General features: G+C 44.3%; 1 protein-coding gene across 4 annotated transcripts in view; it reads right to left on the reverse strand.

Moving 5' to 3' along the window:
- The window catches only part of SCUBE2 (signal peptide, CUB domain and EGF like domain containing 2), a 74,075-nt gene extending 63,326 nt beyond the window's left edge, over window positions 1-10,749 (reverse strand). For 2 of the 4 annotated variants that reach the window (XM_059722668.1, XM_019477116.2), the window contains exons 1-3: window positions 10,544-10,749; window positions 7,918-8,040; window positions 1,795-1,920 (exon numbers count right to left, since the gene is read on the reverse strand). In XM_059722668.1, coding sequence (XP_059578651.1) covers window positions 1,795-1,920; window positions 7,918-8,040; window positions 10,544-10,622 — 328 coding nt within the window. In that variant the 5' untranslated portion in view covers window positions 10,623-10,749. The remainder of the gene's footprint in view (window positions 1-1,794; window positions 1,921-7,917; window positions 8,041-10,543) is intronic. The other 2 variants (XM_019477117.2, XM_014602134.3) reach the window with 1 other exon arrangement.
- Between the last annotated feature and the right edge of the window lie 5,857 nt (window positions 10,750-16,606).

The following is a 16,606-nucleotide window of genomic DNA, read 5'->3' on the forward strand; positions in this document are numbered from 1 at the left end:
GCTTGTCTTCCCTTAAAGCAGCAGGAGCCCCAAGCTCCCAATGGATAAATGCTTAATGTACAATTTCTTACCATAAAAATTCAGAGTAGTCACTATATAAGAATTACCTGATTATATGACAGAATAAAATAATCAAAAGATTCTTCATGTACACTGCTTGTGCTCATCTACAAAATAGAAAATAATTCTGCAAAACAAAATAATTGAGCACATTGGGTGCCTATACACGTGCAGTGAGATTACTCCGATGCACTGTAATTACAACGCGTTGCAGCAGACTCGATTAATCGAGCTTGCTGGAGTGTGGCAATTACCACACTCCAGCAGACTCCAGCAGCATGTGTATCACCATCCCCATGCCGAAAACCAGCAGCAGGGGCGCTCCAACCAAGGCTCGCTCAATGAGCTTCAGTCGAAGCACCCCTGCCACCACTGCTCAGCGAGGGGATGCCGACACACATGATGCTCCAGGTGCTTCAATCAGAGCCACTCTCAGAGCCGCTCTAAGCAAAGCACCTTCCCTCCCCGACTCCAGGAGCACATGTATAAACTCCCTTTAAGTCTTGTTGAGCAGAAGAGTATCTGATGCTTTGCAAGCATCAGATGACTTGACAGGTGCTACTGAGGGCATAAATCAGTACTTTTTAAGCTGACTAATTATCAAGTATAAATATAATTGAGATTTAATGTGTGTACATTTGGAAATGACTATTTATACTTTAAGAGATACTAAATTAGCCCAAGTGTTTTGTGAACAAATTAATGGCACTATGACGGGGATTCAGTGCACCAATAAAACTACAGTGATGAGTTATTCCGATGACTAATAAATCAGATTTCATTGTATTGCATTTAATCCCATTCTGCAGAGCCTCCACTGGTTGTCAGTAAGGGCCAGGAAAGATTTCTTCCCGTCCTCAATATGTAACTTACTTTCTATTATTGTTAGTTTCCTTCTCTGAAGTCAGAGACTGACTGACTACTGGGCAGAGTATGAGGGTACTCCTAGGGGACTGAAAAGCCTCTTTGGATGAGTCAGAAAGGAATCTTCCCCCAGATGATCACACTGGCAGAGACTGATGAAGCTTTTTGCCTTTCTCCATACTGTGGTTGGGGGTCATCGGGGTATGTCTTATTCATAAATTCCCTGATATTGCAAGGGCACAAGATATCAGCAGTGCCCATGGTTTCTCTTGCTCTCTTCCTGTGGCACAATGTAGTTTTGAAGCTCTGGTCCTTTGTACTGAAAGTTTTTATTTTGTTCTAGGATGCTGGAACTACCTTCAGTTTTCCACCTGTAAAACAGTGCAAATGGCACTTCTCTAGCTCACAGGGTGTTGATGTTGTGAGGTGCTGAGATACTATGGCAACACAGACCATATAGGATACGTCTGTATGCAGAGATGGGAACCCTAACTACTCCCATATATAGTCTTCAGTTCCAATATGTATTTGGAATTTCACCCTAAATTAGAATCCCAGCAAAATGGGAAATATTGATGATAATACCCAGGTCAATTTACTAACTAAATACTCATTCAAAATAATAATAAATGATACTTTGCAATTTATAATCCAAAGACCTTAAAGAAGTGTGGCACCATCATCCTTCCATTTTATAGATGGGAAAAATGAGTTACTGAGCACTCACACAAGTATGTCAGAACCTGGAATTCCTTTGCCTAATATATATCATTCTTGTCTATATAATACAGTACTATGAAAGTATAAGTATTTTATATCTGCAAGGTTAAAGGCTTAAATTAGGATTGATATTTGCAATGTTTTCCTTACCGAGACAATTATGGCCATCATGAGCCAACATGAAGCCATCATAACACGTACAGCGATAATTTCCTGGAATGTTGAAACATTCATGTACGCAGCCTCCATTGAAGTCGTTATCACATTCATCAATGTCTGAGGAATAAAGCAAAAGTCAATATGATGGATGCTTGCTTGTGTGTTATAGACAGGCCGTGACATGATTGTCTAAATGTGAACAACAACTTCTCCCTTAAATCATTATTGTCTTGCAAATAGACTATACTTAACACATTATTTGTTGAATGCTTCTCAAAGGGACAAAATGCATTAGGATTCCCATCCAGTATTATATTATAGTTTAAGCTTTCTAAAACTCGATTTAAAATAGACAGTATTATGTTAAAAATCATGGACCTGATTCTCCTCTTTATGCATTGGTGTAAATAGGAAGTAACTCCAGGAAGTCAATGAAGGGACACCAATTTAAAAATCAATCTGCAGTAGACTCAAACTCTACTTTTAACAACTTCCCCCACTGAACACACACACTCAAATTTCTTCCCTAGTTTAGTAAGAATGCTTTATATAATTAAAATGGAAAGAATGAAAATATCTAATTTACTCATCACTGTTGCATGTTGCTTATTTTCCATGGAGATTTCACTTGGGTTCAAAAACTAACACACACAAGTCAACTTAGCTTCTGATTCCCCTATACTAACATTATACTGCATTGCTTGGCCTGCAAAAACTGCATCAAGATGTTTAAATCCAAAAGGAAAAAATCATTACCTAAAAAAAGGAAAACATTCATGAGATCGTTTCTATTAATCGATATTTTAAAAACAGTTTAAATGCCAGATCTAGATGTTGGTCCCAAATTACCCTTCTCTCTTCATTTCAAATTAAACAACAGATAACCCATACTTTGTGCTGTCTTGCTCTCTCTCTAAATGAAGAAATTGAACATGTGGAACTTGATCTGGCTCCTGCTTGTACAAGATAAACAATCTTTCACATAAAGCCTTTGAGCAAAATAAACCAATTACAAAGCTAAGGATTTCATTTAATTTAAAAAAAAAAAATCAATCGATCTTGTGCCCATTGCAATCAATGGCAAAACTCCTGCCAACTTTGGCAGGAGTGAGGTTTGGCTCACAGAACAAAATTCAGGTCTGAATTACCTGCTGTACAGCCAGAGGCTTATATAAAATTTAGATGGCACCCAGGTCTTGTGTTGGTCCTCTGTCTGCACAAGGGGAATTTCACCCTACATGGTTATAGAGACTGAGGGAAACAAACAGAGACAATACCCAGAGCCCAACAGAGTCAGGTCAAAGTCTGATCAATCAAACTGCAACTTTTTATTAAAGAGGATACAGCTCTTGAATCCCCCAAGCCTAGTCAGTGTGCTTTGTCCTGGAATTCTGGTTTGACCCAGAAAATACATAGTGGATGATGTCAAATTCAGATCCTATCTACAATCTCAAGATCATCCCCTTCCTCTGCATCACCTTGAAAGGGGAGAGAGGAGTAACTTGGGTTCAGGTTACCGATTCAGGTCCATCTCTATTCATCATTGACCTAATAATGCTTATTTACATTATTAACACTATTTTGCACAACTCACGCAACACTACTTTACCCAATTATTTTCATCCAAGGGATTCTTAGAGCAGAATTTTCAAAAACAGCATCCCATGCTCATCAGTGATTTGGGCTCCATCTATTCTTAGAGTTTGTACCCATGAAACTAGCTAGGCCAGGGGTATGAGTGGCACACGGTCAGTCTGTGGACCAGATCCTGCATGGGGGGCTGGTGTACAGGTCAATCTGTGGGTACAGCCCTGCACACCCAGATCCAGCTGTGCAACACACCAATGCAGCACACCTGGCCTGGCCACAGAGGAGAGGGCCAAACATGAGCAGTGGAGCACCCTGACCTGGATACATGCCAGCCTGACCCCATGCACCTGGATATGTTGTGCAGGGCCATATTATCCAGCCTTTGGGTCTCCACATGGGTCCAGTAATTTGGCAGCACGGGAGTAGCCATTAATACTGCAACTGTTCCCCTGCCACCAAATTTCTGGACCCATGGGGAGACCCACGAGCCAGATAACATTGCTCCGCAGGCTGGATCTGGCCCACAGAACTACTACTTTAGTCAGATGTAGTTATGTCAACATTGGGAGGAAGACTGAAGCACTGAACTCCACTAGTGTAGTAAACTTTTGTGAGCAGATAAAGCCTTTTAAAAACTCCAATATCTTACAGTGGTTTAAAAGTACAAGTAGGACCATTCTGTGGGGTGGGGGGAGGGAACTGAGGCACAAAGAGGACACCAGCACAGCAAATCAATGAACTAAAATGCTGATCTCCTGAATCACTGTTCTGTGCTCCAATCACTAGCCCTGCATGGTTACTTCGTAGCAGTTTGGCTACCTTCTTCCCAAATTAGTGGTTAAAAAAGGCCCCTATACATACATTTAGGTACCTAAATAAAGTGGCTTAGTTTCCTAGTGTGTTCACTGTGTGCAGCACTTGGAAAAAGCCTAAGAAAGTCTGACATTTTCATCAGATGCTCAATTATATATATAAGTTTCTATTTTCTGTGGGGCCACTCCAACTACTGCCAAAGTCAATGGAAAGATGCTCACTAACTTAAACAAAGGTGGACCAGGCCCATAGTGACCCAGCCTTGCTCAAGCCTGTTGCTGTGAGAGATTTAAAAGCTCCATAGCTCATGTCACATGCAAGTTGGGGACTGGCCTCCTGTCTCAGGCACAATTTATGTTCCTGATTGTAGAAAATGTATAAAGCCCCTTTGGAACCATGGGGATGTCAGGCTCTTTATGAACATAATTATTATTGCAATGATTAGTTTCAAATTTGGTTTTGTACTACCTCAATGCAGATTAAAGCACAAAACTTCACCGCTGATTTAATGAAATAAAAATTGTTTTAAATGAATCAATGCAGTATTTGTTAGCCATATATTATCAAGAGCTGACCAGCTTTAACAGATTAGATCCCTAGAACTCAAAAGACTGCCTCTGGGGAAGCAGTGACTCAGACAAGGACTCAAGTGTCTTGGTGGATTAGCAGTTGAACCTGAGATCCCAGCGCATCACTGCAGCCAAAAGGGCTAATGCAATACTTGGATGTATGAAGATAGAACCATTAAGTATGACTCAGCAGATTATGTTACTACAGCATTTGGTACTGGGGCAACCACAACTGGGATTCTGTGCCCAGTTCTGGCATCCACAACTCCAAAATTAGAGAGGATCCAGATCTTAGGGATTGAAAGACACCACCATTCACCTCCACTTTTTCCCTGCCATGGATTTTAGTTACCAGCAGCAGCGGAAGACCCCCACATCTGTCAACAGGGAAGGCAGTAGGGGGCAAGTAGTGGCAGCATTCACCCTTGAGCTCCTGAGCCATGCCAATGCAGCAGCTCTGCCAGCTACGCCAAGAAGCCTGACAGGCTACAAGTTAACCCCTCATAGGCTGTGTATAGCTGATGGGCTGCCTATTTGCCACCCTTGTCTTACAGGACAACTAAAGGCACTTAAATCAAGGTAGTTGATTAAACAGAAGATAAAGGAATGACTCTATCACAGTCTGTAAGTACCTCCATGAGAAACAGAAAATTTGAAAATAAGGGTGCTTTCCTCTAGCAGGCAAAGGTATAACTGGATCTAATGGCAGGGAGAGGACAGGCACAACAATTAAACAGTGAAGTTTAGTAGCCATTTGAACAATATATCTAAGGCTATGGTGGACTGTCTATCCCTGGAAAATTTTCAGTTAAATTGGAATTACTACAGCCTGTATTAGATGGAAGTCGGACTCGATTATCACAGCGTTCCATCCTGATATGAAAAGCTATGAAACCTAACCCCATGGAAGTCAGTGGAATTTTGGCCATTGATTTTAGTGGAAACATTGACTTCAGTCCAAAGACTTTCTTCTGTTTTGCTGTTACACTGATAGAGTCAAGACACACTCTTCTCTCTTTCAGGCCACAGCTTTTTCAAAAGGGCACTGTAAATCTTAGAGGTGCATCGATACATCAGTCCCATATCGGATCGGCACCGATATAAGGCAAATTGAGAGTACTGGCAATCAGCTTTTTTTTGGCTCATGTGGCTGATAATGTGACCAATAAATTCCACGTACATGAGCGCAGCTGCAGCGCAACACACAGGTGGCCAGGAGCGCAGCCCAGCAGCATGGAGATCAGCTGGGTCTGGCTGGTAAGTCTGTTGTGGGGGAAGGGGTGAGGGGAGAGAAGGGGCATGGGGGTGCAGATTGAGGCCCCCACAGTGAGGGAGGGAGTGGGGCTGGGGCAAGCACTGCCCAGCGCTGGATTGGGGCGGGGGAGGGGCAAGACAGAGCTATGGGCGGGGGGTCTGGGTGGGGGTCATCTCCCGCTGCTATGTGCACCCCAGGAGGCACGTGCCCAAATTTGTGTGTGGGACAAGGGCGGGCTGGTATTGCAGGCTGGGGCCGGAACTGTACCGGGCTCTTCCCACTGGGGGCTGGGCCAGGCTGTGCTCAGGGTGAGGAGCAGTAGTACTTGGAGGGGGGCTGAGGGGGGATAGAGCTACCCCAAGATTTGTCATTGTCCTCCCTACCCCTCCTCCCAGTGTCGCCACCACCCACCCCAAGCGCAGCCTGGCCTAACCCTCCGCTAGGAAGAGCCTGGCGCTGCCCCACTCCATCCCTCACCCTGGGGCCCTTGATCTGCTCCCCCTACACCCCTTCCCTCCCTCCACTCCTTGCCCCACAACAGACTTATCAGTCGGTTGCCACTCTCCACGCTGCAGGGATGCATACCAGCTATAGGATCAGTATCAGCCGATATGGCTCGTTAAAAATCGGCCATCGGTATCAGCCCAAAAAAATCTCTATTGGTGCACCCCTAGTAAATCTATTGGTAAAGTAAACCTAGGCAGACAGATGGAAGCAGTCTGTGTTTGTATTTGGTGTCTTTACTACTATGAGGTTTTTGGTTGCATACAGGTATATAACCAAATACAAAATATATCAAATTTCTGGACTTTGCAAGACTTAGGATGGAAACAGATGTCACCTATCCTTGCTTTTGCGTGGCCATAAAAATGTTATGGCTGCTCAAAGCAAAAGCATATAGCAGTCCATACCTTTTGTCACACTGCAAATGCCCAAATTTGTGGCTGTGACACATGGTAATAATAATTTGTGCAACTCTACTGAGGTGGATATCTATTTGCTTTATGGCAGAAGAGTATGGAAAAAGCTCTAAGCCACCCCAGGCAGGGCTTGGGGGCTTGAGGAGTCTGATCCTGTACCCCCTGGGAATTCCCAAGCATGAGAATTCCCCTGAAGCCCTGGGAGAACCTGCCCAGCTTTCCCCACTTACAGACGCATGTCCCCAGGATCTGTGGGCCATGTCTGGGTAAGCAGGGAAACCCTGAATTTCCCATCACACGTAAATGCACCCCAGAGATCCTGGGGATGTATATATAGCCAGATGAGCCCCAGAGGTCCCAAGGATGCATCTCTGCAAGTAGGGAAACCCTGACTTTTCCCACTTATCCAGATGTTCCCCGGAGAGCCTAGGAGCACATCTTGGTAAGCAGAGAAAGCTAGGCAGAAGCTCTCAGGGCTTGAGGGGTGTGATCTTATGTCGGAGTTCCTGGGATATGCACGACTGGGGCCCTCAAACCCCAGAACACATCACTCACTGTCCTGTAGCATCAACAAGTGGGACAATGGGCAACGTGTGTTTTGCCCAATGAAGCAGACCAGCTGTGCTGGGACATACCCCCTTAAGCCCTCAAGCTTCTGTCCTGAGTGGCTGGAGAGCTTGGGCAGCTCCAGGCTGCCCGTACTCTCCAACCATAAAGAAAACAGATGTCCACCTCAGTGAAGTGCCACAAATTATTACAACCTGTCACAGCCACAAATTTGGGCATTTGTGGAAAGCTGACATATTCTGACACAGCTGATTCACTTTATTTAGCAAGGTCTATTTATAGCCTAAATGGCATAAGAAGTCAATGGTTCATCAAAAGTGTCTCCAGGAACGCTCTCTGCGGTTCTGTAAGCTGGCACATACACAACACTGGCCACAGCACAAGGCTGCCATGAATTTACCTTTACATGTCTTCCCTTCACCACTGTAACCCAGTTTGCACGTGCACTTGTACAGCTTTGGGGTGTTTTGACAAATAGCATCTGGATGGCAGTCATCTGTCCCATCAGCACATTCATCCACATCTGTGAAGTAAGACCAGATTCATGAGAGATGTCAAAAACAGCAGTGCAGAAATGTCTGTGCACATCTCCGCTAGGTCAGTTGATGAAGGTTGTGTGGTACAGCCACATGCACAGAGAAGGAAAACAGGAAGATAGAAAAAGACTCAGAGTGCCTGAATATGAGCTTGCATGATGATTGTTAATAACAATAACAGCAACAACATTCATAGTTTCACAGTTTCATAGTAGCTAGGGTCAGGAGGGACCTGAACAGATCAACAGGAGGGATTCTGCCCAGCTATCTGTGTCCTTTACAATAGCTTGCCACATATTTATATAGGCACATTTTTGCATATATTTATATCTGCATTTACGCATTATGGGCTACATCCTTAGCTGGGTAAATCCATGAAGCTACACCAATTTACAACAGCAGAAAACATGGCCCTGTTCAGGGGTAAGACAGATTTATCCTATAAGTACCCAACCAACCAACTACTGAAAAAAAAATCATATTTCATGACAGTGATGTCACCCTCAGAAAATGTGACATGTTTTCATACTAACAAAAAGTTTTCCAGAGATGTACATTCAGTTTGGTCAAGAGATTCAGAATCACAAGCACAGACATGTTATATTTTTACTTACCATTCACCAGATGGCTATTCAAGTATTTTTACAGGTCCCAAATTATTATTTTAAGTAAAAAGTGAAATTCACATCCAGTGAAAATGTTGCTGAAACACACAGTCAGCAGGCTCCTTTCTGGAAATAGCAGACACAGTGTAGGCAGCACAGGCAAACTCCAGAGCAAGAGGAATGTGGAAAAAAAAAGAGATCAGCTGAGGAGAAGGTCCTGGGGATGAGGAAGTGTAGACAGAAGAGGAGGAGTTGTGGGAAGTGTGTGCCATCAACTGGAGTTTCTAGGGCAGTAAAAGAGGATGCAAATCAAGAGAAAGAAAAAGGAATGCCAATGGATGGTGGAGGGAAGATCAACAGAAAAGGGGAGCCCTAGAGGGCAGAAAAGAAGGTCCTAGGAGGAGGAACTGAGACTAAAAGGCAAATCACGTGAGGTCCCCCCAGAGTCTTAATGTTGTATTTGGGAGCCCAACCATTTTTTTCCTAGCATGGACCACATTCTAACAAATCATTTTATAGATACCTCCTCCCTCATTCACATTCAAATTCACCCTCACGCAGCCCATCTACCTTTCTATTTGCAATCACAAAATACCCTTGTAGCAAATGCAGCAATGCTTATGTGGAAAAGCATTCACATAGTTTTAACTTCTTGAAATGAACCAGGACCCAAGACAACAAGCCAGCACTGCAGTCACCCCATTCTCCAGAACTTCATCAAATATGCCACTGACTCTCAATGGCTCACAGATCACAGGCTGCTAGAAAGGCTGGATAACACCCCACGGACACCTTGGGCAAAAATCATCAGAAAATGAGAGGAAAATCAGTGCCGGGCTGGGAAGATTAGCAAAACCTGAGGTTATGGGGCTGCATGAGAAAGGGTATTGAAAATGGGATCTCTGAGTATTGGGAGCAGGAGAAAAGGAGCAGGGAGAATCACCAGAGGAAATCTGATTATAAGGATATAGATGCACAAAAGTAGAAAACCATTTTGGAAGGGAGGCGATCAGAAGGCAAGAAGCCTTAAACCTATAGGCAAGAAGCCTTAAACGTTTAGCCTTAAAGCTAAAACTAGCTTTATCTCCATGTAACAATTCCCACTGTCCAGGCACCTGTCTGCACACTTGTGCCGATAGATGCATCCGTCAGCAGCAGGCGCAACGACAGGCAAGACACTCACAAGCTGTTTCCTTTTGAAACTACAACTTGTGCAAGTCCAACGACTGTCATGCCTTCTACAGGGGAGCAGGGTCTTTTTTTTTTCTTTTTAATTTTTAATTTTCTTTTTAATTCCTTATGATCTCCAGAAGGTAAAAAGGAAACGAAGAAATAAAGCCAGAGAAAGGCATTGCTAGCGTGTACCAAACCACAGGAGTTTCAGCCACAGAAGCAGGCTGAACGCTATTAGAGGCATGGAGTGAGCTGTCTCTTTGGCAGGCCAGCAGCCTGAGCTGGGGGGAGACACACTGGGGAAGGGACGAGAAAGGGCGCGCACACGTTGCAGCCTTCAACTTGGCAGTGAAACTGCTGCAAAGGTGGTGACACGGGCCAGGATTAGGCGCAACGTCTTGCCGGATTGGATGGCAATACCACTGGATGCCTGACAAGGCGCCAACGTGGGGTTTGTCCCTACCCCACTCGTTTCCCGATGCTCACGGCCATCAGCCCCCAGGTATAGCTGCCCCTACCCCAGCTGAGGGAGCCCACCCCTGCCACTCCAGGCTCTGCGTGGTGCCCGCCTGCCTGGAGCGACCTGCAGCAGCTCCTCCGCCCGTCCTGCAGGCTCGAGCCCTGGAGCCGCTGTGCCGCAGGGAGGAGCGGGCAGGGGCACAGCGGTCCGCGCCGCCCCGACCGGGGAGCCCGCGCCGCCGCCCTCACTCACCGGGGAGCAGCAGTGGCCGCGCCAGGGGAACCACCAGCAGCAGCAGCGGCAGCAGCACAACTGCCCCACGGAGCCCCATGGAGCCCGGCGGTGTGGTGCGGTGCGGTGCGGTGCTGCCGGGCTGGGCCGGGCCGGCTCCGCGCTGCCCGCGGCGGGGGCGCACCTGCGGCGGGCGGGGCCGGCCCAGGCCGAGCGGGGGAGGGGGGCTCCTGGTCCGCGACTGCCGCCGCCCGGCCCCGCTCCTGAGTCCGCGCTGCGCTGCGCGGCGGGGCGGGCCGGGGGCACGGGCCGAGGGAGCGCGTGCGCCTGCCTACACACACACGCACACACTCTCTGTACAACCTATACACACACACACACGGCCTGCACACATATGCACTCTGCATACCCCCCTCATACATACACACACGTACACATATACAACCTACACCCCTCTCTAAGCACACACACAACTTGCACACATTTATATACAACCTACAGGCACACAAAGTTATATACAACCTACACGCACACACACACACCCCCTACACAGACACCTCTTCCACACAAACACGCATATACAGCCTGCACACACATACGACCCACACATGTGCAACCTGAACACTCCCCCTTTATATACATACACACACACACACATTTACAACCTACACCCCCTAAACACACACATATACAACTTGCACACATTTATATCCAACCTACAGACACATGCACACTTATATACAACCTCCACACAGGTACACACATACCTTTCACACACACACACATACAACCTGCACACATGCACACCCCCTTACACACAAACATGCATATACAACCTACTCAGACATATGCAACCTACACCTGCCTTACATACATACACACATAGGTGCATGCATATACAGCCTATACCCCCCCAAACACACACACATATACAACTTGTATATAAATATGTGCAACCTCCACACACACACACACCCTTACACACAAACATGCATATACAACCTACTCACACATATGCAACCCACACCCCCCCCCTTACATGCTTACTCTCACACACGCATGCATATACAATCTACACCCTCCCAAACACACACACACACTCTCTCTCTCTCTCTCTGCTCCGGGCAGAGATGACTCTCTGTTCGTCCCCCTGGGCTGGTGTCTCTGGCAGGCAGAATAGCCAAGTTATTATTTGATAAAATAACTTCTTTTGATGTGCTTCTGACCATTTGTGCCCACTGAAGGCAGGTTGTACCCCTGCCCCCCACCCCCTCCCTTTTTTTTCTTTCCTTCACTGAAGTTTTGTTCTGGAAGAAATACCAGGCGGTTTCCAGTTGTAAGGGTGGTTTATACACATTTGTAAATCTTCCCTGAGTGAAACTTTCCCTCAGTCTTTGTTTCCTTAATGGTAGCTATAAATTACCACTTTCCTTTCTCACTGGAGCATCAGGCTTCATTGCTTTTGAAATGATCAAAGTTATTTTCTTTTAAAATCCAACTAGAAACAATCTATTGTATGTCTTGGACCTTTTTTAGCTGAAGTCCAACCCATCTATAAATGTATAAAGCTTCCCATTAAACACTTGCAGGGGTTCCTCTCAGCTCCTCTAACCAGATAGCAAGTGGTAGGAAATAGAACTGAAGGAGTCTCTGGATGCTGGTATATGGGTTTCTGCTGCCTTAAGTAAAGAAATGAGTCCTATTTATGATAAAACTCTACGTGTCCCTAGCACCTCTCCACATACTTTACAAACATTATTTAATCTTTTTTAAATGATTTTTTTCTTCACATTTCTGTGACACACAGTTTCAGGTTCAAAAAGAACATTAAATACAACATTGAACAAAGAACTCATGAACAAAGAGCTGCATCACTCCTGAGAGCAAAAGACTAAGAAGAATTATCCCCATTTTACAGATGGGGAAACTGAAGCAGGAGAAAAAAAACAACAGGTAAGCAAAGATGGGAGCCATATAAGCAAGAAAACAAAATAATTTTGAAACACTGTCTTACTTGTCTGGGAGCCAACATGTAAGCTAAATAACTGCAGCCTAAAGAGACAACATAGAATGGACAAGTGAAGAGGGAACTGTTGTCCACCAAATCTCAGAATACTACTACGAGGGGCGCCCACTGAAATTAGTAGAAGGCAGGTTAAAACTAATAAGAAATGGTACTTTTGTATGCAGCACATAATTAACTTGTGGAATTAATTGCCACGGGAGATGTTAGATGTAAATAGCATGGCTGGGTTCAAAAAGGAACTAAACAGATTCATGGATACTAGATCTATTAATAGTCATTGAAGAGAAGGGTTGGAGATATTTTCTCTGGCATCTTTCAACCAATAATAGTGGATGCTAGGGAAGGTAAAGAATAGGGAATACATCATGCTAGATCTATCCAGCTCAATGCTTTCCCTGTAGCATTCACCCCTGCCTCTGTCAGAGGCAGGATACTGGACTAGGTGGACCATTTCATCTGACCCAGTATAGCATTTCTTACGTTCTAAGAAAATACATAATATCTTAGTTCATTATTATTTGCTTTCGTTATTAACAACAACTCTGTTTTTATGCAGAACTTCTCATTCATGGTTCTCAAAGTGCTTTACAAAGGAAAATAAATATAATGTAATACTATGCTGATCATCAAGAAGCAATGACGGGGTATTTCTCTTATGCATATCCTCTTCAACTTATCTTTATTTATGGACACAAATCAGATTTGAAGTTCTGAACTCAACTCATGCCAGTCTCCATAATCTTCTTTGGCTTAGGCTGTATTAAACTTTCATACAGAGTCACAATAAGCCCCAAGTGATAATGAAAATACTGTGGGTGAAACACATTCTATTGGAATGCAGAAGTTCAGAAATTTCAGATCTTTAGGAACCAAAAAGAGAATGGGAGGAACAGAGTTCCTCCAAAAAAGGAGCAAAAGAGAAGTAACTAGCCATGTTAGCCTGAAGTCAAGCAGAAAGCAGAACAGGGTAACAGTTACACTAACTTGTTCAGAATGGCCTGAGCTTTTATAGGCAACAGCTTATTTCATTAGGTGCTATGAATGGACTTCCAGAAAGTGTGAAATCTAAAGTAATAAACTGTGTTTAGAGTAGCTGCTCTGAAAGTAAGAAGCTGCAAGACTTTTTTTTTTAATCTTTAAAGGTGAGGCTGCTAGTCACAGACTAGACCCTGGCTCTATCCTTCCCCAACTAAATGTATAATACCACTGCAGTGGGTTAATTTCTCTAAGCTCTTAAGCAGTTATAGGAATGCCTGACACTAGTTGTCGACATTACTTAGAGAGTCAAAAAATAAAAGCTTGCTCCTACGTACAGATTTAGTTGTTGAGAAGTGTGGAATAAAAATAATCATGTTGTGCTCTCTGTTCCATGTGAGATCATTTGTGTTTAATAGCCACCAAGCACTTGGTTAGTGAAATCCACCTGGGCATTTCACTGATGTTTACATTTTAGTCCAAAGTTGATTGTTTTCTGCAAACTAGGAGACTGACAGTTCAGTACTTGAATACTAATACAACTCCAAGAGGGCACAGTAAGTTTTGGAGGAACCTGTGGGTAACACAACCAAAGAGAAGATACAATATTTACTTGAATCCAAGATAATTTTGAGTTTAAGACAACCCTCCAATAATTAGTTTCTATACATGGAAAATTATAACAAATGTATAAATTTTCCATGTATAGAAACTAATTATTGGAGGATTGTATTAAATTAATTCCCTGCACTGCTATAGCAGGGAAAGCAGCAGCACGGAGGGGGGGAGGGCACAAGCAGCTCGATTTCTGCCCATTGCCCCTATTGCCAGCTGCTCCACCTGCTGTCCCTGGGCCTCCTGCTACCTGCTCCACCTGCTGTGCTTGCACCCCCTGCTGCCTCTCCCCCCATGCCTGCTCCCCTGCTGGTCTTCCATCTACCCCACACAGAGGGAGTTCAGACAGGTGGCTTCTGCAGCTCTGACTTCAAACCTGGATCAGGGCCAGAGTCAGAACTATGGCAATTGCCTGCCCCCTCCCCAGCTTTCCCCTCCTTGTACTCAAATCCAAGACAAAGGGTTCCCTACCCCCATGTTGAATGGGGGGAAAGAGCCACATCTTGGATTCAAACAAATACAGTACTTGTACTTGAAAAAAAAGCAAGAATAGGAGGATAAAAGGTAACCAAAGGGAATATCTTTCATCCAGTATTTCATTTTTGCAAAGCTTTTTGTGTGTACAACACTCTGTGCATCTAAGTTCTTATATGGCTTTTGTCACCAAGGATATCCAAGCTTGGCAAACCTATGTGCACATATCAAGTATTGATAAGCATGGTCTTTGCTGCTTGATTATCTTCTAAAGGATTTTGCACCAATATCCATCATCATAGAGTCTGAACATTTCCCAGATTACTAAAGAGAGAGAACAGATATAAACTTAGCAGAACAACTTCAGTAATAGGAGTTGGGATTTGCAATTTAAGATACATAGTGCCTGCTTCTCTTGAAGTCAATAGTATACATTGAGAAGGACTGAATTTTTGTGCTTGCAGAGTAAAGAGTCATACAGGAGCATAAATGCTTATGTGATCTACTCTCACTGCCAGAGCAGAGCAAACAAGGGCTTTAGTGTAACTAAGAATCCCTTTGGCTGTTCTTAAAAGTTGACATAAACACTAAGGTAAAATTGGTTCTGGAACAAAGTGCCATTGCCCCTAAAGTCAATGGATGTTATACCTGCTGAATTTGGCACCCTCATTTCATATACTTCACTTTAATCTGTCTTCATGAGTTAGCTCCAAAAACACAGATTGCCTTTCAACAGGAATAAAAATGTTATTTTTCTAGTAAAGTTAATCAGTGGTCTGCTTTATGCAGCACTCACATTTGTAATGATCTGATAAATTCTAAAGACATTCAAAGTCACCAGTTAATAAGAGCCTTGTTACATGGTCATTTGGGGTGGCTCCTAGAGCTCTTAACCCCTGGACTGTCTGTACATTAATGCTTTAAGTGGTTTTAAGCACTCATTAGGCAGCTCAAAGTTACACCACTCCAGGGCAGGGTTCTTTCTGATCCATGTTACCCAGCTCCAGGCTACATGGCTGCCTGTTGGCTTGGATCCTGCCCTCCCTGTATCCCATATCCCCATTAACTACCCCCACCTACTCATGATTGCCTGGACTGTCTGTGCCAGGGGGCAGGCAGGGAAGGGTTAACTTTCCTGCCCAACTACTGCCAGTGCCACTCCCTGAGCAGTAGTGGGGGAGGGGGGGAGTGGGGAGGGAATGGGGGGCAACCAGGGGAAGCCAGGTGGGAAAGATACTTACCATTCCATCTTCCAGCCCCTACTGACCTGAACTGCTCCAAATTCAGCAAGCACTATTACTGATCAACATTTGTGAGGTTCACAGTGTAAGGTGTAACGCCCTAACATACTCTAGGACAGTGATGCAAGGAGATCCTTAATGACATTATTAAGCATGATGTTTGAACCCGTCAGTTCTCAAGTGAATCATGAGTTTGCCCAGAAATCTGCAACATTAATAAATCAAGATCAACAAACATTCTTTTCTACAAGAGATGGCTTTGAATCAGTACAAAGAAAAGCACTGTGGAGTCAGCAGTCCCTCTGGCCATGTCTCCTGCTGGGTCCCGCTACTTTTTATACTGCCTCTGTTTGCAGAGCAGACTGTCATTATAGAAAGATTCAAGAACATCAGTGAAGGGTTAATCTTTTCTAAGGTCATTATTATCCAACAGCTCCACCCAAATCAGTCTTTACCAGCTTGTCATGGTGAAGGCTGAAATGTTCACTTTTGCTGATTTTGCTCAGTATCAGTTCAACAGCGCCATCTAGTTAAGCCATTTCACAAAAGAGGTTTATTTCCCTGAAATTTTCACCCACTGAAGAGAAACTGTACAACACCTCAGTCTACATATAATTCCCAGGTTAAAGAGTGTATCATGTTTGGTTCAAGCCATCTGAAGAAGGGAGATTTTTTCTCCAGGGAGAGCACTTGAAATGTCTACCCCACACCCCCCAAATTGTTAGAAACACTTAGCCAGAAATAATCCCAGAC

Source organism: Alligator mississippiensis, chromosome 2, assembly GCF_030867095.1.
Source record: "Alligator mississippiensis isolate rAllMis1 chromosome 2, rAllMis1, whole genome shotgun sequence".
NCBI lineage: Eukaryota > Metazoa > Chordata > Crocodylia > Alligatoridae > Alligator > Alligator mississippiensis.